The 24,996-nt window shown below is 40.4% G+C and overlaps 1 protein-coding gene across 1 annotated transcript; it reads left to right on the top strand.

The window, feature by feature from the left end:
- Positions 1 to 1,069: 1,069 nt before the first annotated feature.
- Positions 1,070 to 22,654, top strand: SLU7 (SLU7 homolog, splicing factor). The gene is made up of 16 exons (XM_081938870.1): positions 1,070 to 1,445; positions 2,808 to 2,979; positions 3,779 to 3,932; positions 4,789 to 4,869; positions 7,550 to 7,714; positions 9,032 to 9,100; positions 11,962 to 12,009; positions 12,996 to 13,127; positions 14,130 to 14,227; positions 14,943 to 15,010; positions 16,470 to 16,609; positions 18,163 to 18,324; positions 20,137 to 20,241; positions 20,354 to 20,425; positions 21,078 to 21,188; positions 21,989 to 22,654. Exons 1-16 carry the CDS (start codon positions 1,265 to 1,267, stop codon positions 22,166 to 22,168), a joined length of 1,938 nt encoding a protein of 645 aa, XP_081794996.1. The 5' UTR covers positions 1,070 to 1,264; the 3' UTR covers positions 22,169 to 22,654.
- Positions 22,655 to 24,996: the final 2,342 nt, after the last annotated feature.

The raw sequence follows: 24,996 nt of genomic DNA, 5'->3' as shown, positions 1-24,996 counted from the left end.
ATTGGGAAGATTGAGAACCACTGATCTATAGTAACATAATCAGTACGGGATCGAGGTATTTTAGGGCATTTTACTGTGAAGCTATGAACATCTAAATCAGACCAAAGTCCCATGAAACTCACTGGGAATTTCGACAAGGTAAATTTAGCTAGTAAGTTTCTGATTAACTTTATCTGGGTTGGGAAAGCAAGAAGAGTTGGCCGTGGCTAAAACTTAGATGGGAGACTGCCACCCCGGGGACACCACGACCGTCGGCTACACTGGTCGAGAAAGTCCCGGAAGAAGGCAATACAACCCACTCCTAAATCGTTGCAAGGATAAAGATATGCTGCTCCTATAATCACATATTGATGATTGCATTAGTCCAATGTTATGATTGTGTGCCATCAAGTCATCTTCTCTAGGGATTACATAGCTAGAGTTTCTCCATGGAGACATAAAAGCCTTTGTAAATCACACTTTTCACCTTGTCAGATTTTTCTTTTTTTAAGCAAGGCAAAGATCCACAGAAACGTATAAATAATATATCCTATCGCAGCAACGTTAAGATTCTAGTAGAGGCTCGTACGCATTTTCACCAAGTCTTGGGTTTCAGATTCTCGGAGCTTTATAAATGTAACAAATGTGTTTAGGAATAAACTTCACCGACATTTGAAGAGCCTACTCTGAAGAGCTTTAAGCTTATGTCCTCAAAAGAGTTACTGAAAGCCAAAGCCCGGGAATAGAACGCCATTGGGAGAAAGCTGAGCATTTTTATAAAATAAGAGTGCGGCCCCTTTAAGGAGTAGGGAGAAGGGGACCGCGCTGCATTGTGGGAAGCGGAAAGACGCCGGAAGTGAGAGGCTTAATGAGCGTCGTAGGTCCTGTGGCGCAGGAAGGTTGATCTGCGACTCGGGGGTGAGTGGCGAGTGTTCTCCTTTGGGTCGGTGACACTTATCGGGGCTGGTTGACTTTTTTCCCGGGTGAAACATGCAACCGGTTTCTGGAACTTAATCCGGGTTAAGTTACTTCGTAGGTAGTTAAATTCCGGGTCTCTTCGTTAATGGGACACGGGAAGTTCAGAACTCTCCTTTTTACGTTTCATAAAACGGGAGCGAATTCCAGTTACGCCTCTTCTGCCGCTGTTATATAAGCTCAAGGCAACTCAAGCCCAAAACACTTCGAGCCGACTAGGGCGCCTCTGTCCCAATTTAGAAAAGCAGCATATTAACTAATTGGACTTTCGGGAAGGGAAGATGGCTGGGGATGCTTTCGATGATACTTTATGTGCGAATATATTTTAGAATTCATATGGCTATCTGTCCCGCATACTGATCCTGGACCTAGGCTATTCACAACAACCAACAAAAACCAGAGTAAAAACAGAACAATCCTTCCCATCAGATGCCAGACCAACCGCACCATTAGTTTTCTGACTCAACCCTCATTCAAGCTCAGTATTTGGGGTAAGAGCCAGGTGGTCTTCTGGAAGGCTGAAACCCTTCCAATGATCAGGACCAGCTGTAGAGAAGGTGTGTCTCCAAAGCCCCAACAGATGACAGCCTTTAAAGGAGGGGGGCAGGAACTCACCCAGGTCAGGTAATGGGATGGTAGATACCCTCGGAGAGAGTCAGTCCCATAAGTAACCTCATCCTGTGCCGTGTATTTCTTTAAAGGTTATAAGCATCACCTATAAAGCAACTGGAAGCCAGTCCAGTTCACATTGCAACAGTCACACTATAAGGGGGGGGAGGGTGGAGCACAGGACACCCATTCAGTTGCAGTGAATGATCCCCAAATTGCACAACAGTTCTGTCTGGAGGGGGGGGGTTACCCTGTCCAAACAACGGAGGGGCAATGACCCACAAACATTGTAGCTCTGTAGAGTTAACTCATAGCCAATTTCTCCCCAACCATGTCCATAGAGCATCCCAGGGCTGACCAAACTCCTGAACAGTATAACCTACCTAGCATGGGTAGAGATGTATGATTGGGTATAATCAGCACACAGGTAATGTTTGACATGCAATTGAGTCCACAATTTTGGACGGAAATCGTGATGGTCATAAAGCAGGTTACAACATGTCCATACCCAATTTTATCTCCTGTTTTGTGGCAGTTGTAAAACAAACACTGTGGTCATTAAGTGAACGCATTGATCACAATAGCGTGGTTTTTGCCAGAATTTGGAATAAACACTAGTTTCAGTCACGTCATTGCAGGGTGCTGCAAAAACCATAAATACAAACTGCTTGCTAATGCCCAAAATGTGATCGTGTGATTGGACATGGGGGACGAGGGGGAGGGTGTCACAAGACATCAGAACTTTGAATTCGGGCTGTAAGTTCTATTTTTGTGATCTGTCATAAGTTGAGAATGCCTGTACAAATGATGCCAAAATCCATACCACTAAAGTTCATATTCCCATATTCCTATTATATGTAAGTCTGTAAAAAAAAGTTTGTTAATATCTACAAAAGGCAAAAAAAATGCCAGATATTTTTAAATAATAAAAATGGCAACAATATAAATTAAAAGTCTTGACTAAACTCATAAAATTGTTTAAAGTTACAATAAGAAAACATCAGAAGCATTTGAGTGATTCATTAGCTCTCACAACTAAAAAATAGCATGAAGGCTCAGTACTTGATCCATGGATTGCTGTCAAATAAAAAAAAATGATCTTCCACATTTATCCATATCTTGATGCCCTTGGGAGAAAATTTGCTTTTCAGGCTAAATTAATCAGAAATGGTCAGGACTTTTTTAGCATTTATTAAAATAGTTTGAAAACCTTTTAACAAATACAAACATGTATTTGTTAATAGGCCAAAGAACAGAATCTGGGAGCATGGAAGCTATAGCTACTAATCCTCCTGGAGGATCAAATGGCTTGGAAGAACCCAAGAAGATGACAAGAGAAGATTGGAGAAAGAAGAAGGAATTGGAAGAACAACGAAAACTGGGAAATGCACCAGCTGAAGTTGATGAAGAAGGAAAGTAAGTATTGTTTGTAATCCCAATACAACTTTCTTTAGTTTTTTATCATATTATAACAAAACTAAGTGTGGAACTTCTTCTGAAAGATTATTAGATATTTATCTCAATTATGAAGTGAACAAAGTTAATTGATTTCAGTCTTTGATCTATGCTGCATTTTCCTAACCTTTTCTAGACTAGGGCAGGCAATTGGAAGTACTTAAATTTGGAATTTCAATTCTGATGTGGCTAGAATCAAAAGAGATTACATTCTCTAGTTCAGAATTTTAAAAATCTTGGAACTCAGGAGTATTGTAGACACTTCTGATTCTATTAAGTTAGGACCAAGACCCATTGCTTTAAGTGGGAGAGTCTTAGTCCTAACCTAATAATAAGACAGCATTTTGGTGTTGACATAGAGGATCTTAGTCTTGGCCAGAATGTTCTCTTGGTTTCTTTGCCCTTTACTGGGAGACAAAGAACAGGAAAGCCAATAAGAGACAGAATCCATGTACAGAAATCTTGTGATAATGTTTGTCAAGATTTTTTATTATGGATGAGGTGTATTGTTGAGCCACATGAGCATATGTGAAAATCTTGCTCCATTCCTCATATCATACAAATAAGTAGTATAGTATAGTCTTTATTGTCATTGTATAAAATAAATACAACAAAATTGGTTGAAATAAAGTTCCAGTTAAGATCTTAAAAATATGGTAGGATAGGAAATGGTTCCTGAATTTAAAAAAAATATTGTTCAGTTATTCCTACTTAATGACAAGTCTAAATTCTCATCTAATTGTAATACTACTTATTACAGAGACATCAATCCTCATATTCCCCAGTATATTTCCTCAGTACCATGGTATATAGATCCTTCAAAAAGGCCTACACTGAAACATCAGAGACCTCAACCAGAGAAACAAGAAGAATTTACATCACTAGCAGAATGGTATAAGCGAGGAGTTAAAGAGGTAGGTATCTATATGTAAAAGTGATACTATTGTGCAACACTATTAATAAACGTTAGCACGTTTGTTGGACTTTTTTATTATGACGTGTTCAAAAAGTCAAATTCAGTGATGGTGAATTTATATTCAAATGTGAAGCGGCATAGTTTGTTAGCTATGTCTGGCAAAAAATTCCCTGCAATAAGCATTTCAGAGTAACTTACATAGTTAGATAATGTCTTTGTAAAGTTAGAATGAACCTGCCATATTCTATATCAGCGATGGCAAACCTTTTTTGGCTCGCGTGCCATAAGGGGGAGCACAGGGGGTCGTTTGCGGGCGGGCGGCACCCATAATGCAATGTGCGACAGCCCCCCAGTGTGCATGCGCGCACTACAGGCGCTCCTCCCCCCCCCCCATTTTTACATGCTTTTTTCGCCTTCCCCAGGCTCCAGAGGATTTATAGGAGCCTGGGGAGGGCGAAAACAGCCTCCGGACGGTCCCTGAAGCCTTTGGAGCGCTCAAAACGATCCTCCGAGCAAACAGAAAGTGACTTCCAGTTTGCTCGGAGGGTCGTTTTGAGCACTCCGAAGGCGTCAGGGAAGCTCATGAAGCCAGGGGGGGGCTCTTTTCGCCCTCCCCAGGCTCCTTTAAAGCCTCTGGAGCCTGGAGAGGGTGAAAAATAGCTTTAAAAAGGGTGAACTCAGCATGCGCACTGGCCAGCTGATAGGGCAGTGCCTCACGTGCCCTGACAAATGGCTCCGCATGCCACCTGTGCCACACGTGCCATAGGTTCGCCATCACTGTTCTATATTCTCATATAGGAGAGGACAAACTAAATGTTCTATTGCTACAAATGACTTATTTTTTTTGTCTTTAGAATGCTGTTGCAACTAAATATCGCAAAGGTGCTTGTGAAAACTGTGGTGCATTGACCCATAAGAAGAAAGATTGCTTAGAGGTAAATAACATTCCATAAAAGCACAGTATGAGCCTATGTCTCAGGTAAAATTTTGTAGTTTGTGTGAATTTTAAAAAATAGCATCTAATAGAATTGCATGGAACGTAAGAACAGATGTGAAATACTCCATAATAAGTTTCTTCTTGTTTTGCTGTCTTACTTTTTTTTTCAAAATGAAAGTATGTTTTTAGAGTATATTTAATTATATATACAGGTAATCCTCAAGGTACCACAGTTCATTTAATGACCATTACAACAGACCCCCCTCCCCCCACAAAAAAATATTTACAATCTCGTTTCAAAGTTACGAATTCTACAAAACTCACATGGTCATTTGCCCTTCCAACCAACAAGAAAGATGCAGCATGCTCTATCCATCCCCAATCCTGCCTTGCCAGGTTCCCAAAGGCATTAGGGGATTTTACATGATCCTCCTCCAGCTCTCACAATGCTTGCTTACCTTGTGAAGATTTACAGACCTCAGGGGTGGGGGAAAGGAAAGAGAGAAGGCCTCTCTTGCTGGGCCATGTGGGAAAATTCTAGTGGAATTTTTTCCCTTTTTCCATTCTCAGCACAGCGCATTTTGAAACAGTTGCTGTAATTCTCAGCAAATGAGGCCTTCCCCTTCCCTCTGCATCACTTCTTCTTAACTCTTATTTATTTATTTATTTATTTATTTATTTATTTATTTATTTATTTATTTCTTAGCGCTTATAGACCGCCCCCTCTCCCGAAAGGGACTCGGGGCGGTGTACAGTCCATATCAAAATACATCATAAATGACTATAAAATTTAAACAATTAAAATTATTAAGTGGATAGACACATAAATACATAAATAAGAGGATAAAAAGATATACAGAACTGTACTGCTAAGTAAATAATTTAAAATGTACAGAATTTAAAACCCCAATATCCTATAAAATTAAGTTTAAAAAAACAATCCCCCTAAAAAACCAGTAAGAAATATGTATGCCAGGAGGTAGACGTTAAAATTATGCCAGGCCAGCCAGTCGGAACAGGTGTGTCTTCAATTTCTGTCGGAAGGAGCGGAAGTCAGTGGTGGTTCTAATGTCGGGGGGGAGGTCATTCCAGAGGGTTGGGCCCATCACAGAGAAGGCCCTACTCCTTGGTGTCGCCCGTTGGCATTGCCTAGTGGACGGCACCAGGAGAAGCCCCTCCCTGTGAGAGCGAATTGGCCGCAGGGATGTGTGTGGGAGGATGCGATCCCGCAGGTAGCTAGGCCCTATGCCATGGAGCGCTTTAAAGATGGTGGTCAGAACCTTGAAACGCACCCGAAAGACCACAGGCAGCCAGTGCAGCTCGCGCAGGAGCGGTGTAACGTGGGAGTACCTGGTACTCCCCATGACTACCCGCGCGGCTGCGTTCTGGACTAGCTGCAGTCTTCGGGCGCGTCCCAAGGGAAGCCCCATGTAGAGAGCATTACAGTAGTCCAGGCGAGACGTCACCAGTGCATGAGTGACCGTGCGTAGGGCATCCCGGTCCAGAAGGGGGCGCAATTGTATGTTCTCCATACTGGCAGAGGCAGCTCAAGCTTGCCTTTTGAAACCTGAGCTGCCTCTACCTGAGGTGTGCCTCGTCAGCAGTGGAAGGAAATGGGTGAATGTCAGATGGGAGTGGCAGGGGCTTTGCAGAAGAAGCAGCATCAGGCCTGAAGTGGAGGCTTGGAGGCAGCAGTCAACTGATATTGCTAAAGGCTCCAGGTCTCTACTTCAGCCCAGCACTGCTGCTGAGGAATGCCGCTGCACAGGGTAGCAGAAAGGCAAGGGTATTGGGGAGATGGGCAAGTGGGTAGAGTTGTAGTATCCCTGTAGTTGTAAGTGGACTGCCAAATGCTTAAATTCTGATCACATGACTGTGGAGGCACTTACAACAGGTATAACTTTATAGGCTGGGCAGAAATCCCATTTGTTCAATGCTGCTGTAATTTTGAATGGTCGCTGAACAAATGGCCCTTAAGAAAGGACTGCCTGTATGAGGAAGAGGTTAATCAGATGACAAACAGGAACCACTTCTCCAAAAGGTAACTGAATTCGGTAAAGTAGCAAGAGAATCGAGTATGTTGTTAAATATAGCCAAATCAGGACTATTTGCAATTGTTAAACTGGTTTTCCCGTATTTTTCAATTAAAAAACCAGGAAAACTTTTGATGTCAGAAAATTCAAAGTTTCCACCCCATAACAGAGAATAAGGCATATTTCTTTACACAGTTATTGCAGTCAGGTTACCATGGGATATGGTGGTCCCCGGCCACAATGGATGGACCAATAGGATTTTAGTTTATCATTCCAAATTTTAGGTCTTTGAAGTTTCTGTTTATTTATTTACAATATTTTAGTAGTGGTGTTTTTATTTAAAAGAAATCAAAGCAATTACTTTTTTTTGTAAAGAGTTATATTTATTTGTCCCTCATGGTCCGTGGTTTCAATGTTAACAGTGGAGCTGTAGTTCAGTCACATAAATATAGTAGCTGCATTACACCTGGAAAAAAAAACTTTAATGCCACCGGCATTAGGAAGGAAAAGGTATGGTAAAAAAACATCAGTGCTATATGAAGATGGAGGGACTAGGTTTCCCTAATGTCTGCTAAGAAAAAGGAATAATTGTATCCAGTTTTCTTGCTGAGAAGCAAAGATTTCATTGCATATTTTTCCCTGCAGAGACCAAGAAAAGTTGGAGCAAAATTTACAGGAACTAACATTGCGGCAGATGAGCACATGCAGCCTCAATTGATGTTTGACTACGATGGGAAAAGAGACCGTTGGAATGGTTATAACCCAGAAGAGCATATGAAGATTGTAGAAGAATATTCCAAGGTTGATCTAGTAAGTAGAAGGGTTTTTTCCCCACTTTGGATATAACATCAACAGTAAAGGTAAAAATTCCCCTCGCACATATGTGTTAGTCGTTCTCGACTCTAGGGGGCGGTGCTCATCTCCGTTTCAAAGCCAAAGAGCCAGCGCTATCCGAATATGTCTGTGGTCATGTGGCCGGCACAACTAAATGCCGAAGGCACACAGAGCGCTGTTACCTTCCACCAAAGGTGGTTCCTATTTTTCTACTTGCATTTTTACATGATTTTGGACTGCTAGGTTGGCAGAAGCTGGGGCAAGTAACGGGAGCTCACTCTGTTACACGGAGCTAGGGATTTGAACCATTGAACTGCCGACCTTTCTGATCGACAAGCCCAGCGTCTTAGCCACTGAGCCATTGCGTCCCATAACAAAGATACATCAACAGTATCTTTGTGTAATTGTGTCATGATAGTATAAAAATAAATAACATATTATCCAGAACTGACTCTTGTACTAATATAAACATGTAGACGTGTTTCTAAAATAGTGTCAGAAGTTGTTATTGATTCATTTACTTTAATTTTCCAAGTGTTTAAATAAGATTTTTCCTCTTCCATGCATGGAGACCCTGGAGATTTACTGTACCTGTTCATGTTTGCATGTAAACTATAAATACTCTTTCATCAAGCAGCACCTTTCTCTAATAATTAAGATTTCCCCCTTCCCCCAAACCTGGTTAGTCAACAATTAACTACAAAGTATTTACATTACTAAAAAATGAGACGAGGAAGGTGCATCTCCCTACACACCATTTCATAGCTTGAAGGGAACCATGGTGAATCTTTGGCTGCCTTTACTTTAGATTCCATTGGTATTTTCTCGTTGGCTGCCTCTGAATTAAGACACCAAAGAAGCTAGCCCAGGGGTGTCCAAACTTGGGAACTTTAAGACTTGTGGACTTCAACTCCCAGAATTCCCCAGCTAGCCCAGAATTCCCCAGCTAGCCAAGCTAGCCATGCTGGCTGGGGAATTCTAGGAGTTGAAGTCCACAAGTCTTAAAGTTCCCAAGTTTGGACACCCCTGGGCTAGACATTCTTAAGTCTTAAGAAAGTCATTGAAGAAATGGAGGAACAGATTTCAAACAAGAGTTTAGCAAATGAGTAAAGATGGGGGGATAAAGTTAAATCCATTTTCTGTCTATAAATTGCTTACACTTCTGTATTGTTGACTCTAAATTATGCCTTGCTCATCAGAACCAAGAAGAATAGTTATCATTTCCTGATAAATATGGAATGGTTAGAAAATCTTTTAAGAGAAATACTAACCTGTTTTCCTTTTAATGTACAGGCTAAGCGCACACTCAAAGCTCAGAAACTGCAGGAGGAACTGGCTTCAGGAAAGCTGACGGAGCAAGTGGTAAATCGGGGGAAAGAACGTCTAAATCAGAAGGAAAAGACAGTGTTTTCCTGTTTTTTTAAACATATTTTTCTAGCTAGTATGTTGACACTGAATATGGCTAAAAGTTCTGTACAGCAAAGTTTTCCCCGTTGACTGAGTTAAAGGAATGCAAGGGCTTCTTTCACTTTGCAGTAAATTCTTAATTGCTTCACTAGATGGCAGTGTAAACTTTATATAATTCTTCTGAATGTGAGGAATCAAGTGTCTCCTAGGTGATCCCGTGGAAGGAGTCATTGATGGGATATTCTCAGACCCCATTTGCCTTGAGACTGAGCTTAAATTGAGGCCACTCCCCTCTGCCTCGCTTCCTGGCTCCCAGTTAATCTCAGTCTTTCGGCCTAATAGGAGACTTTTCTTGGCTCCTGACTATTCAATTTGGTGTGAGAATTTTCCATCCTTGCCTTCCCCACCTCCTCACTTGTCTTCCCTGAGTGATTGTGGCTGCGCTGGGCAATAGCTGGGCTTTGCTGGAGCGCCTCAGGCTCCAAGACTGCTTGCAGTCTCTGGGGAGCCTCCGAAGCCAGCCTCCAGGACAGCGATGGCGAACCTTTTTTGGCTCACATGCCATAGGTGGGGGGAGCGCAGGGGGGTCGTGTGCAGGCGTGCCGTACCCATAATGCAATGCGGGACCCCAAGTGCAGATGCGCACACTACAGGCGCTCCCCCTCCCATTTTACATGCTTTTTTCGCCCTACCCAGGCTCCAGAGGCTTTATAGGAGCCTGGGGAGGGCGAAAACAGCCTCCCCCACCCCCCCGGACGCCCTCCGGAGGCGTCAGCGAAGCCTCCGGACAGTCCCTGAAGCCTCCGGAGCGCTCAAAACGACCCTCCGAGCAAACCGGAAGTCACTTCCGGTTTGCTCGGAGGGTCGTTTTAAGCATTCTGAAGGCGTCAGGGAAGCCTCCGGATGGTCCCTGAAGCCTTCGGAGCGCTCAAAACAACCCTGTGAGCAAACCGGAAGTCACTTCCTATTTGCTCGGAGGATCATTTTGAGCGCTCCGAAGGCTTCAGGAACTGTCCGGAGGCTTCCCTGATGCCTCCGGAGGGCTTCCGTGGGGGGGCGGGGGAGGCTGTTTTTGCCAGAGGCTTTATAGGAGCCTGGGGAGGGTGAAAAATGGCTTTAAAAAAGGGTGAACTCAGTTGGCCAGCGCGTGCATGTGCGCTGGCCAGCTGACAGGGCAGCGCCTCGTGTGCCCTGACAAATGGCTACGCGTGCCACCTGTGGCACGTGTGCCACAGGTTCGCCATCACTGCTCCAGGAGATCAGAAGAACTACATTTTCACCCCATATGGGGCTGCTGGAGCTCCTCCAGGCCTCTGGGTGGCGCTGTTGAAGCAGAGCTCCTGGAGGAATCAGGCCGCATGGTCAGCGGCCACCATCTTGGATGCCTGCCGGCTTCCGGGAAGACGCACGTGGCCAGGGCAGCCATTAGAGCTCTGCAGAGGCCACGTGCAGAGGCACTCTCCCCGTGAATCAGGTAATCGCCTCCAGCTGCTCCTTCCTGCGTTCCACAGTCGAGCCACAGATCGGTGGCATTGGGGCTACATGCACGGAGGCACGGGGGCCTTCAGGATCGCTGGCAGCATTCTTTTTCTTCTGTGAGGAGCGTAGGAGGCTGCAGAGAGCCTGGTGAGCCATCTGAGGAGTTGTGAGTACCTGAGGCTTTTGGGGAAGCTGTTCTTAATGGCGGATGCCACGAGGCAACCAGGGGAGGCAGCACCAGATTCCCCTGTGGATCCTGAGCCTGGCGAGGGGACTTCCAGAGTTATTCCCCATTCCAATGGGGCGCTGACGCGGGAAGTACCTGAACATTCTTGTTGTATTAGGTTGGTTCGGTTCTTGGCTGGTTTAGTTGTTGTTCTTGTGTTCCGTTTGCTGTTCCTTACCATTCCTCCCAGATTCCTCTTATACCGTTGACCTTCGATTAAACTGGGAGCCAGGAAGTGAGGCAGAGGGGAGTGGCCTCAATTTAAGCTCAGTCTCAAGGCAAATGGGGTCTGAGAATATCCCATCAATGACTCCTCCCACGGGAGCCTAGAGACCTGCAGTTCAGGTAAGACCAACTGATATTTTCAGGAGGTAAAGTTATTTTTATTGTTTGGAATTTATTTTCCTTTGCCTGGAAACCTAACTAATTATTCAGGTACCTAAACATTTCTTATTCTGGTTTGCAGCAACTCCCCAAGTTTGGCAAGAGGTTTTTTTTCCCCCCATCACTGGCTATCTGATCTTTTGAAACTGGAAATTTCAGAGATTAACATTGCACAGAGAATGGACTTATTTCTCTATACATATGAGCTTGTGTTCTTTTTAGTAATGATGAAGTCCTATTTCATACTGGGTCTTTACATAACCAACACAAGGATGCTATCATAAGTGCTATGATCTATTTTGATTCCTTATCTCCTTTTAACAATTACTGGTACTTTTAAAACCTAAATTAGAAGCCAATTTAATTTAAACTGTTGCATTAAAATTACAGTTTACTGTAACACTTATTCTATATTATAAAAATATTAACGTCTCAGTTCTTGATTTTAAGAGTGGGTATGAAATGTAAAAAATACTTTAGTTATTTGTTTTGTGACTAAGAAAGCATGAAAGAACGATCTGTCAAAAGTTATTTTGAGGAAAGAGTGTTAGATAAATAAAATGGTTTGAAGCTAATAATCCGCCTTGGTCTAGCTTGAGGCCAAGTGGACGCCTTTCTTTTCAGAATGCCTTTTCTCAAACAATGTATCATTTCTTCCGATAACTTCACTGTATAGTTACTGTGATTGTGCTGATTTTGAGAGATTGTTTTTGTTTGTTTTCTCCAGAACTCCCCACGTCATCGATGGGGAGAAGAGGATCTAAATTCAAACACGGTGAGAGTGTTGTTGTTGTTTTAAAAAAATACATAACAAAATGCAAGATTTATATATATGTATATAAAAATTCGGCTCATCACAGAGGACCATCCAGGCAGACAACCATATTTTTATTTTTAATGTTGCCTTTTTATATTTATATATTTTCTGCCTGGATGGTTTTCTGTAATGAGCCAAAAGGACAGAAAGGGGGAGTAGTGAGCTCCCTCCCATATTTGGGCATACCAGGGGTTGTAATACAAATACATACCTATTTCCCTGGCTCAGCTGATAAGGAGGAGAGCCTGTGGCTTAGAGGCTAAGACTTCTGCCTAATATGTAATACAGCCCAGGTTCAAATCCCAGTAAGGGTATGGCTAGCTGATGAGAGCTAAATAGCTTGAAATAGATCTATACTAGTCTCCCTTTATTTATTTATCAGCACAAATACAACACAAACATTATATATATATATATATATATATATATATATATATATATATATATATATATATATATATATATATATATATATATATATATATATATATATATATATATATATATATATATATATATATATATATATATATGTATGTATATATATGTATGTATATATATGTATGTATATATGTATATATATATATGCATTTCACATAAAGAATTAGATATTTTGTGTGGCATTCCTTGATTTTTAAGTAGCCTTTATCATTTTGCCTTCTTATACTGAAATATATAGATTCATCTCTCATTACAGCTGCAGTTTTTCAGACAAGTGATATAATGAAACTTTGGCTCAAAGCAGAACTTAAATACCTAGCAACTTCAACCTTTATATAATTGTGTTTTCATTTGCAAACTATTTAACCAACTATTTCAGTCCTTCACTAATAGAATTATATTAGTATTTTTTTAAAAAAATCACTTAAAATTCGATATACGTATTTTGCTACTGATGCAAATGAAATCACACCAGTTAGTTAATGCTACAACTCTCTTTTTAGGAAAGAGATCATAACAGTGAAGATGAAGACGAAGACAAATATGCAGATGACATTGATATGCCTGGACAGAATTTTGACTCCAAAAGACGCATTACAGTCCGAAACTTGCGAATTCGAGAGGACATTGCTAAAGTAAGCTGGACAACATCAAAAACTGTTATTTTGAAGCTAATATTCTACATATTATTCTAAAAGGCACAATTTTATTCTGATTATCTTCCTGTCACATCAGTAGTATCATCAAGTAGTAACTAAGTATGTGTTCTGTCCCAAGCCTCTAATATACACGGACATAGATTTGGCTGTCTGCCACAACTAAGGAGGGAGATACGCAACCCCTTGGCTGGGAGCCCAGAAAGCTATCTCTATGAAACAAGGCTAGAACTCACGAAATTCTCCCAATCTTTCACTACGACTTGATCAGTAATTGTTGTTTCCTGCAAAATTCCCCTCACGTCACCCCACCTATAAACTCTCCGGGAGGGGCCAACCAGTAGCCACCTGTTCCTATGTCCTGTGACTCTCTTTCCAAAGCAGCTCCCTCCTCCTCTCAGCCTTACGCATACGCACGTCAGGGACAGCCTCCCTTTTTTCTTCCTCACTGCTCCCTGATTCAGACGCCACCTGGTGGCCAACAGGCCTCTCTACTCCCTGCACTGACTCCAAACACCCCCCAGAGTCTTCCTCAGCCTCCAGGGCAGTCCCATAGTGTTCATCGCTGTCATATTTTACCAACAGCTCAGCCATCTGCTGTTGGGCCACAGCAGTATGCCACTCTATGGCTTAGGATACTGTGTGAATTCAGCATATGCAACATAATAGTGTAAATACAGTGTAAATCATTCAGTACTGTGTAAAATGATCAAAATAATCCAAGATACAGAATCTCAGCTCTCCTCCCTTTCTGCAGAATGGCATTCCTTCCTTATAGGTATAAAGGGGAACTGGTTATGGATATAGTGTTGGGTGATACCTGTAATGCATCCTAACTTTGGGTTTGCCTGATTCACATTATTGATTATCTGATTTTATTGGTACCTCTACATGATAATCTCACAATAGCTACATTAAATTGATAGTGTTATTAGCCGCATTAAAATTTCAAGCTGATATTTTTATGTTCTTGCTCTTTAGTACCTACGGAATCTGGATCCCAATTCTGCCTACTATGATCCTAAAACCAGAGCAATGAGGGAGAATCCTTATGCCAATGCAGGAAAGAATCCAGATGAGTAAGTTAGTTTCAAATTGCTTCAACAAATACATGGTCTTGTATACTGCCCTAGAACTGATACATGGGAAGGTCTCTCCTGGTTGAAGAAAGTTTGAAGAAAGTTTAAAAAAGAGAGAGAGAGAAGTGTGTCATAGTGCTCTTTCCTCAAAGCAGAATGTCTGGAATGCTCATAGATCTTGGAAAACTGGGAGAGTTGGCAGTGAACACAGATGAATATTAGTTGCCTATAGCATAACTCTGCTGTAAAATAAGTACCACAGGTTTCTATAATTATCTTCAGAAAGCTTTTAATTCTCAGTGAATAATCATGCCATATAGGAAAAAGTCTTTTTAATCTCTTATGTGTAGATGAAATAGATATTTGGCTGCAGAAGAATGTCTATCCTTTTTCTTGGCCAGATTTTATTTGGAGATTATTTTTCATAGTATATTTTAATGACAACTAAATTACGAATTACTATGTCAACACATTGATCTAAATTACTAACAAAGTAATTTAAAATGACATTTTTAGACGGAAAAGATTGGCTGCTGTAATCAAAATGCAATAGGAGAAGCAATAATGAATCCCAGAATCACATTAATGAACAAAGAATGAGTCTTATTAAATTTATACTTTTTAATAAAAATAGCCTTGTATTTGCTTTGCTTCTGTATGTGCAAAATAGAACCACAAGCTAAATACTTACAGAATGAAATATTTTTGCTTACAGAGTCAGTTATGCAGGAGATAACTTTGTTCGTTACACGGGGGCCACCATTTCCATGGCCCAAACTCAGTGTAAGTACTAAATCTGAGGTGTATCTTTTACTGCTGCTCACTTGTTTTTAAGTTAAATTTGTTTAGATAAGATTATTCTTTAAGGAAGAATATTTATATATCACACGTCTTAACTGTCCATCCCTCTCATAGATGCCCAGTTTATATCATATTTGGTACAATGCCGTCTTCCAAAGTATATTAAAACCATTGCTTTTTTAAGAGTTTTTTATTTTTATTATCTTATATATAGTTACAGGTATACATTCATATAGTTATTGTTCTTATTTATCTTTATCACTTTTACATATTTATTTTTCCATATAAAAGGTTAAAATATACATTCTGGATTGCAACCCAAAACCATTGCTTTTTTGAAAGGTGCTATGCATATACCTTTCCAGCAGTGGTGGGTTCCGAATCCCGGTGCAACAGGGCTGGAAGTCCACCACATGAACGCGCGCAGTGCACACATGCATACTTACCGCCCACGACGCTCCAGCTGCTTGGCGGAGCATTGCTTAGATGTTGTACGCTCTGTGCGCGGAAGCCCTGAAAACCTCAAATACCGGTAAGGAGGGCTGGCGGGCTCTCCAGAGCACGTCACCGGAACGGTACCTGCTCCCAGCAGGCACAGGTACGCCCGTACTGGGGCATACTGGTCGTAACCCACCACTACTTTCCAGACTCTTCAAGGAGTGTACGTGCATGCTTTCCTTATACTGTCAAAGGGCCACTGACTACAGAAAGAACATATGCACTTTTTTGAATTCTTAGGGGGCATGATGGCTCAGTGATTAAAGACACTGAGCTTATCAGATAGAAAGCTAAAACACTAGGTTCGAGACCCAAGTGCCATGCAATGGGGTGAGCTCCTGTTACTTGCCCCAGTTTCTGCCCACCTAGCCGTTTGAAAGCGTGCAAATGCAAGTAGATAAATAGGTGCCACTTCGGTGGGAAGATAACAGTGTTCTGTGCGTCTTTGGTATGTAGCCATGCTGATCACAGGACCACCAAAAATGTCTTCAGACAACTCTGGCTCCCTCAGCTAAGAAATGGACATGAGCACTGCCTCTTAGAGTGAGGCATGACTAGGGGATAACTTTACCTTTTATCTTTACCTTTATGAATTCTTAGCAGATTGGAACTGGAACTGGATTAATTTATGATATCAGGGGAAGGATGTGATGGTACCAAGTAAAATGTCCTCTAGTCCCATTTACCTCTCTCAGGTCCTTGGTCTAAAAATGGACCTGGTAGGGATTAATGTTTATCCTCCACACTGATTCTGTCTCCTCCCTTTGTCTCTTGAAGCATCCCAGAGGATCAAAGAGTAATAATCCTCTTTTCTAGGATTTCCTTCACAGATAGCTTTTTCACAATATTTTCTAAGAGCCTATTAAATAAAAGCTAGTTAATAGTTCAATGTTCATGTATTTCAAAAAACCTGACAATATTTAGCTTTCTTTTATTTTCAAAGTATTCGCCTGGGAGGCCTATGAAAAAGGCTCTGAAGTTCATCTTCAAGCAGATCCTACAAAACTTGAACTCTTGTACAAATCTTTTAAAGTGAAAAAAGAAGACTTTAAACATGGGCAGAAAGAAAGCATCTTAGAGAAGGTAAATTAACAGGCATTCAGTCTCCTTCAGAATGTCCTTTTTGAATTTTTTTATCATTTTACTCAAAAAAAAATGTTTGCAGCACCATGGCATCATTTCCCATTTCTAAATTAATTAAAACTTTGTAAAGTAATTAGATGTCAAATTTTCTGAGACTTTGCCAGATCAATATTACTAAAGAATAGCTCTATTAAAAAATGAAAATAATCTTTCCTATCACCAGAGAAAGCTCACTTGCGAACTGGCTCCCGAAGAGCCGGGCACAGCCTCAGGGGTGAAGCAGCCATGAGGTGACCAAGCTCATGAGCAACCGCCCAGCAAACCCCCTCTCCAGCTGGGCAGAGCACCATTCACTGACTTAGGGGGTATCCCTAAGGCGCCAAGCCACGTGGCGCTCTGCCCGCTCCCTAGCTCCCGCGGCTTGGCACATTAGGGATACCCCCTAGGTCAGTGCATGGAGTTCTGCCCGGCTGGAAAAGGGGGTTGCGCCCCTGTTCTGCCCCCAGCAGGCATGCCTCCTAGCCTCAACATGTCCTGGCCCAGCTCTCCCTGCAGCAGCAGCCGCCACCGTCACGCTCTGAACATAACGTCTTCTCCGGTTCCAAACTCCCAAACTCGGCTGCCGAGTCTTCCAGCAGCGGCCGCTCCAGGAGTGCGCTCTATGGTTGTGGGATGGCTGCTGGGACGCTCTGTAAGAGAGTCTTCCGGACAGAGAGTCTTCCAGGATACCGCTCTGCCGGTGAGCGGTGCTCTGCCTGTCCGGAGGAGGGGGGATTGTCCAGGGGGTTTATTTTCGGGGGTGGGCTTATATTTTTGCCCACGCGAAAAATGTGGCAAGGCTTTAGTTTCAGGACAGGTTGTATTTTCGGGGAAACACGGTAACTTCAAAGTCAGAGTAAACTTATGTAACTCTTGGCTTTTGATATTTTTTGTATGGTACCTTAAATCCCCAAATGATTTTGAGACAGTTTTTTAAACATGTTGGCCTGGGGGGGGGGGGGGGAGGTGTTCTGAACTTCAAAAGCAAATAAGGATGTTTGGGGGGGGGGTCCATTGTAACTTTGAACAGTCGCTAAGTGACTTATCATAATTTTATCACTACTGTCTCCACTATTGGAATCTCATAGAAAAGCATAAATGCAATCACTGTGTAAAATGCTACCAAAAAAATTATTTGAAAAAATGTATATGGTCACTCATACCACAACTCTGGGTGGCTTACAATAACAGTAAAGACAAAAGCAATCAAAACAATAAAGACAAAACCTGGTAACTTAACCCTCTTTCATAGTGCATCCAAAAAAGTCATCCTCAGGGTGCAACATCACCCTGTTCCAACCTTTTTGGGGAAGGGGGAGAGTCAGCACTTTACAGTTGTCCAGAAGGCTGAAAGAGTGAGGACCTACCAGGGACCACTATGGAAGAGGCACATTTTCTAGGACTTCATGGATAGCAACATTTAAGGGAAGGGACCTAGAGCCTCTCCACCCTATCCAATCTGGAACGGGAGTCCTGCAAATAAATCTTTCAAAATGCTTTTTTTCCCCTTGTAGTATGGAGGCCAAGAACATCTGGATGCCCCACCATCTGAATTGTTACTTGCTCAGACAGAAGACTATGTGGAGTATTCTAGACATGGAACAGTTATTAAAGGTCAAGAGAAGGCTGTTGCTCGCTCTAAATATGAGGAGGATGTGATGATCAACAACCACACAGTAAGCACCTCAAACAGGACTTGGCAATTTGTGGTTCTTGAACTAATTTCAGATATTTTCTTCATTGAATAAGTGTAACTAGCGTCTGCATTGCTTAGCAATGGCAATCCCTACAGTCCCAATTGCCACTATTAGCCAAATCCCACAGTCGTGAGGCAAGGTAACTTCTTGCTGGTTTCCCACAACCAAAGTTGTTGGGGAAACCACAGCAGCTGGCAAGTTCCAGGTTGCAGAGAAGTAAGTGGCTGCTCCTGGATGGGAGCAAAGGGAAATCCAGGGGTTACACAAGAAGCATGGACAGGGGTGCATAAGAGTTGTGTGGGTCTGGGAGTGGGTGCAAGAGTGCAGGTTGAGAAGGGGTTGCATGAGGAGGCATGAGAGTCGGAGGGCACACAGGATGCATGGGGTTGGCATGAGCACAGAGAAGCCGGGAGGCTGTACTGGTTGGGGAGACTTATCCTGATGACTTCCAACCTTCTCTGCCAGCTTCCCCATTGACTATTATGGGGAAACCACAGGGAAAGCAAATGGCAATCATGTGATCATGGCTGCTGCAACTGATTGTAAAAGTGAACCAGTTGCCAAGCGCTCACAATCATATGACTGTAGTGTGCTGGGGTGGCTGGAACTCTGAGGATTGGCCATAACCATTCTTTCACCACATCATAACATCAGTCATTAAAGAATGGTCATACGTCAAGGACTTGCTGTGCTGATAACTTCATCCCTGCCCTGTCATGTGCTCTCCTCCATAGGCCATTCTCAGTGAATTGCTGTCGTTGATTAAAATATTCCCTGTGTTTCTATAAGAAATACGTCTTTTCAAGTAATGAACAGTTAGTAAGGATTCTCTGCTTAGAATTATTCTGAGATTTACAATTGTAGAAATCCAGCAAAAATCTTGAAGGCATAATTTTGGGCTTCTGTGATTTTTTTAAATTACTTTTTAGAATGGCTTCCTTTACAAAAATGTATGCTGTACAGTGCTTTTCCTTTTCCTCCACATTCTTGTCCTAATTGTATTGTTCTGTTAAAGTTAGCTAATTGGCCTGTGTTCCATTAGGGAGGTTTCATGGCGCAATTAAGATTGAATTGGGGCTGGTTACTAACATTACTCAGCATCAGATTTAAAACATGAGAAATCAGTTTCATTACGACTCTAATTTTTGTTAGTCATTCCTAACACTATGGTGTTAGTCATCACAAAGTGTTTGATGTTAGTCATGAATAGGTTCATAAGACAGTGTTGTGAAACATTTGTCAAGATTCTAGCAGAATTGAAACTGAAGATACTCTAGATGCAACTTGTTTCTTTTGACAGAGGATTGACCTTTCACTGAGCCACGTTAGTTTTCCTTATTTATTTCAAAATATTCTATGAGGAAAATATTTTAATATCTACTGGGTAGGGTTAAATGCAAAGAGAATGTTCAGCGGTAAAATGTGAAAAATATTGCTTAGTGAAATCCATCCCATACTTTTTAGATTCCCTTGATTTCATTAGTAGAATTAAGCAGGTGCTAAATCTTTCAAATAAACCAGTATAATAGAATAGGGATTCGGTTCGTGATACAAAGGGATTATCACATTAGGTACACACAACTCCACTGATTAGTGCATTTTTCTGCTCATTTTTCTGCTGTAGAAGGGTTGTACCAAATCTGTATAGAAATTTAAATGGTACATTCTTCAGGAATATTATTTCTTAAATTTATCACGATCTCCTTGGGAATCAAAAATCGTTTATGAAATATATGACATGAAATTGCAAGCCCTTATTATAAGCAGTTAATACCTTTGTTTCCCTTGCAGTGTATTTGGGGTTCTTACTGGAAAGAAGGAAGATGGGGATATAAATGCTGCTACTCATTTGTCAAGTTTTCATATTGTACAGGAGAAGCCGGAAAAGAAATTGCTGTAAGATACAGTTTATATATTGGAACTATAAATTAACATTTTTTAAAACAAACCTAATACTTAACTCTCTTTGTGAAATTGGATTTTTCTCATTTTTTTTTCCTGTACACAGAATGCCAGTGAAGAATTACCAAGCGAGGTGCAGGAGGACGAGCAGTTAACCAAACCCAAAACTCTAATGGAGGTGGGCCTCTTTATTGTTTCGTTTTCTTTCTAATGGATGGCTTTCTAACAAGCCTATTGCCAGTCAAAGACAAGAGAAGCTATTTTGGTATACAGAGTGTATTTATAATTTTTTTCCAGTAGCCAGAAGGGATAGCAGTAGTATAATTATGTCACATGATGTGGCAGCTCCAATATTTTTTCCTGTTTTAGAAGGCAGAAGATTAAGTGAAATAAGTACATGTAAGCCTTGAGGGGGTGCAATACATTTTGCTGCTTAATTTACAAAAAGTTAAAAAAAAAAGACGTTCTGCCATTATTCAGTGGCATGATCTTAAGGCAAAAGAAAAGTAGGTTGCGAAGTGTAGGTGGCCTTCTGTTTATTTGTTTCTGCCTTATATGAAGTCCTGAAAACATGACAACTATTACAGCACTTTCTAGGCAGTTATAATGCAACTATTGTACAACAACAATTATACACCTGTTGCAGTTGTTGAAACTTTCAGGTAGGATGGGACTCTGCCAGGTAAGTGATATAGATGCATGCATCTGCCCCTAAGAGGAAATTTCTGGGTCGTCATGTGTCACTCCCTTAAGTACCTATTGCCTGTAGCTTAGAATACCAACATTCATGTCTGTCTGCATTTGTGTTATCCTCTTTTCCATTGCCACAGCTACACCAACAAAAACAAAAAGAAAAGAAAAAGAAAAAGAAAAAGCATAAGAAGAGTACAAGTTCTGATAGCGAGGGAGAAGACCGAAAGAAACAAGAAAAATTGAAAAAGGTATGCATAAAACCACTGTCAGCTGTGTATTATCCTCAGATCCTCTGAAGTGTAACTGGCATACTAAATTCCAAAATGAAAATAGAGATTTATTTCCCTTAATTCCCATGCTGGAATTTCTTTCCCATCAGCTATCTTTCCAGCAACAGATCTTCATAAATCCATATTTATTTTCATAAACCCATATTGAATATAAAGGAAAGAAATTGTCTTTTCCAATCAAAACGCATTAGCATAATGAACTAGGTTCTGGTTTTCTTGGATTTAAAAGAGAATCAGAGATTCCTGTTCTGTCTTCTAATACCACTCTGAAATTATATTCTCAATCTATGGAATAGCAAGCTGTATTCTCACAACTATATGAGAGCAAGTTCCTGTTGATTGCTGAAAGAGTCAGTGGATGCTGAAGCTTTTATATTTAGTATTAATTGTTATTAGTCTCTGAAATTTGAATAAATTTGCAGCATAATATCATTTATACACTATTAGCTTAGAGTAGGCAAACACATAATGTTTTGCTTCTGTGTTCATAGTGAGATGATTTTTTATTCTGTTCCGATATATAACTCTTGTAGATTTTATATTGGCCATTCGCTGGAATCCTTTGGATCAAATCTGACTTTCACATGACCTATGTGATCTATTACGGATTGCAGCTTTTTCCAGCTTTCTCATTACTTTTCCTGACTATCCTTTAGCACAGCTTCACTCTTTGTACCGTATTGAGTGTTACCATCTGCTTACTAGATAGTTGTAATTCCAGGGACAACTGTAACATAGCCGTCAATTTGTATTTTCAGGCACTGAATGCAGAAGAAGCCCGTCTCCTTCATGTGAAAGAAATAATGCAATTAGATGAGAGAAAGAGACCATATAATAGCATGTACGAAAGCCGAGAACCAACAGAGGAGGAAATGGAAGCTTACCAAATGAAGCGCCAGCGACCAGATGACCCCATGGCCTCTTTTCTGGGGCAGTAGTTTTGGGCAAAAGACTTGTAAGCTCATAGGACTTGTATATAGGCATCTAAACAAATCAATGTTATATGTGGTCACTTTTCCTAAGCAAGTTGTCAGCTGATTCCTTGTTCTTTTGCATCATACTTACTCATGACCCAGTCAGCCTATCTCTGAGTAGAAAAAAAAATGAGCCAGGTTTTTGTTGTTGTTGTTGTTGAGCAGGTTTGCTAATGTCCTTGTAAATTATAATGCTGAATGAATTTCTGAATTAAAAAAAACTATTGATTAAAAGAGTCAGTAGATATTGCAAATATCAAACAGCACCCAATTGGTAGGGTCTGTTTCAAACATGCACAATTGTTTACTTCCCTGAATAGATTAAAGATGACTTTGAGGGAAACTATCTGAATCTAATAGAATTCCACAATCCTGAAATGGTTTTCAATTTCTCAGCAGAGTTTATTTTAGCATTCAAGCGATTAAAAGTGGTTCTAATATTTCATTTCTAATAGGGTACCTTATTCTGTCACATTGAAAGATTCTGTTTTCCTATAGATTGTGGATCATATACAAAATCAGAATGGCATAACGTTGAAGGAATCTCTTCTACATTCTTTTAAAAGCATTGTGATTTTGAATAATTTTCAACATTTTGGGGAATTGAAGAATGAAAAATTCAAATTCTTATCGATTTGGAAATGCTCTGATTCTAACTATGATGTTTTAACAACATTGAATCTTATGGTTCCAAAGGCTAGTTCATTAATTGTAATATATGCCTAGATTGACACTGCGTAGTCAAACTGAGGAGCTCAAATTGGAGGGAGGTTTTGCCACGTCGACATGGCAAGCCAGAAGTTAGTGAAATGCAGAGTACCGTCCAACATTAATATGTAATGCTAAAATGGATATTTATATTAGTTGATGTGTAATTGCTATACTTCCTGGCTTTAGTATTTAATTGTAGAAGAAAAAAGTCATTTTGAAGTAATTCAAATGAATAGAATCAACTTGGCAGTATACATTAGATTAATAATTTTTCCCTGCATAATGGGAAATTCCTAAGGGTACTTATTACTGCTGTTTTTTATTTGGCTGTCTTTTGGCCAAAGTTATCCCTCTGGTTATAATAGAAAAGCATTACTGACAAGCAAGGGGATATATTTTATATACAGATAAAAATGCATTTGGACCCTCAAGAAGAAGATGCAGAAAATAATAGAGAATATTTTGACATTTGTAATTGTAGCATAGACAAAAAGAGATCCCACTTTGAAATGTATTATTCCAAAAATATGTAAATATTTTTACATAGCTTTTTATTGCCTCAGTTTTAATAATAATTCCCTTATTCTTTTATACTAATGTGTATATTTAGGTCCAAGTATTGTTTTCCAGTGTTGTGCAAGATCTTACTAGTAGGTTAGACTCTGAGGAAAATTAGATTAATTTTAAAATCTGCAAGATCCATACTATCTTGTTTGAGGATTTTAGCTGCAAAAGAAAATGTTTGTATTTGACACATTTCAAGTGCTTTGTTTTTGTCATCTGTTCTGAACTGACACATTGAAAACCTCATCAAAATACTAAGTCTTTTAGATGCAAGAAAGCCAGCACACAACTAAGACTTGCAATACTGTACTAGGTTTTATACAAGAGAAAAAATGGGAATAATAATAATTTATTATTAACCTTCACGATAAAGTGGGTTTTCACTTTAAATTGAATTATATTCTAGAAATGCTATTGCTTTCTAGATCTGTCCAATTTTTGCATATCAAATGCAACGGAAAGGTTTTTCATTTCCTGTCGTATTTGGGGTTTTTCCTAGTTCAGCTCTCATCCCATGTGTTTCCACATAATCATTTTTACATCTTTTTTTTAATTTTATACTGTAATTACTAACAGCAGAAAAACCTACCCATAGTCTACATCTACTTCTACTTCTCTTTAGTGAGTGTAGTAGGAGGCTGATATCCAAAACAGCATATCACCACCTGTAATTTTCCTAATACAAATCACAGGAGTTTATTTACTTACCATATAAATATTGGACTATGTTCTGGCATATTATGTTAATTGTAAAAAAGGTAGTGCTAATTTTAAATATGAGCCCTGCTTTAGCCTAGACTAAATTGTAATGCTCTTCTGTTTCGCATCTGTGAACATTTCATTTTAACGGCTTTTAGTTAATCTAAACAGAGCAGCTAAAACCTGCTTGCCTCATAAAAGTCTAATATAGACTAGGCTAAGCATTTTGTTTTGCTGTTAGAACAGTTTATAAGATCTCTCTTGGGACAGTGCACAAACTCTCCCAGATTTCATACGAAGCAAGAGCCAGCACAACATAACTATGTTCCAGTAAAGAATATAGCTTATAATATTGTACTTTGCAATGCTGGAAGAAAACGGGCTAAAGCTGAGAAGCAGAGGGCAATTAAAAATAAGTACAATAAGACACAAAGCGTCCTAATGGTGAGCAGTCACTGATTTACATCAAGGAACGACAAGCTAACGGACCACCAACATATGTTTTTGTCAGTTTTATTGTGCCATTTAATATCACACTTGAAAAAGGCAGCAAGAACCGGGATTACATGAAGTCTTCAACTCACAACCATTCCTTTAGTGACTTGAAGTTACAATGGTACTTTAAAAAGTGCTATGACTTTTATACACAACGTTTGCAGCGTCCCGTGGTCACATGATCAAAATTTTGACACTTCGCAACTGGCATGTATTTATGAAGGAAGCAGTATTCCTTGCATTTCTTTAAACAAAAAAAATGCATTCGATATGGTTAAAGCTCTTTTGCAAAATGTGTGTATTTTATAAATGAAAGCTCTAAA

Source organism: Natrix helvetica (assembly GCF_964273705.1).
Source record: "Natrix helvetica genome assembly, chromosome: 1".
NCBI classification, from domain to species: Eukaryota; Metazoa; Chordata; class Lepidosauria; order Squamata; family Natricidae; genus Natrix; species Natrix helvetica.
The sequence above is the reverse complement of the archived record's forward strand: the minus strand, read 5'-3'. Positions and strand labels throughout refer to the sequence as shown.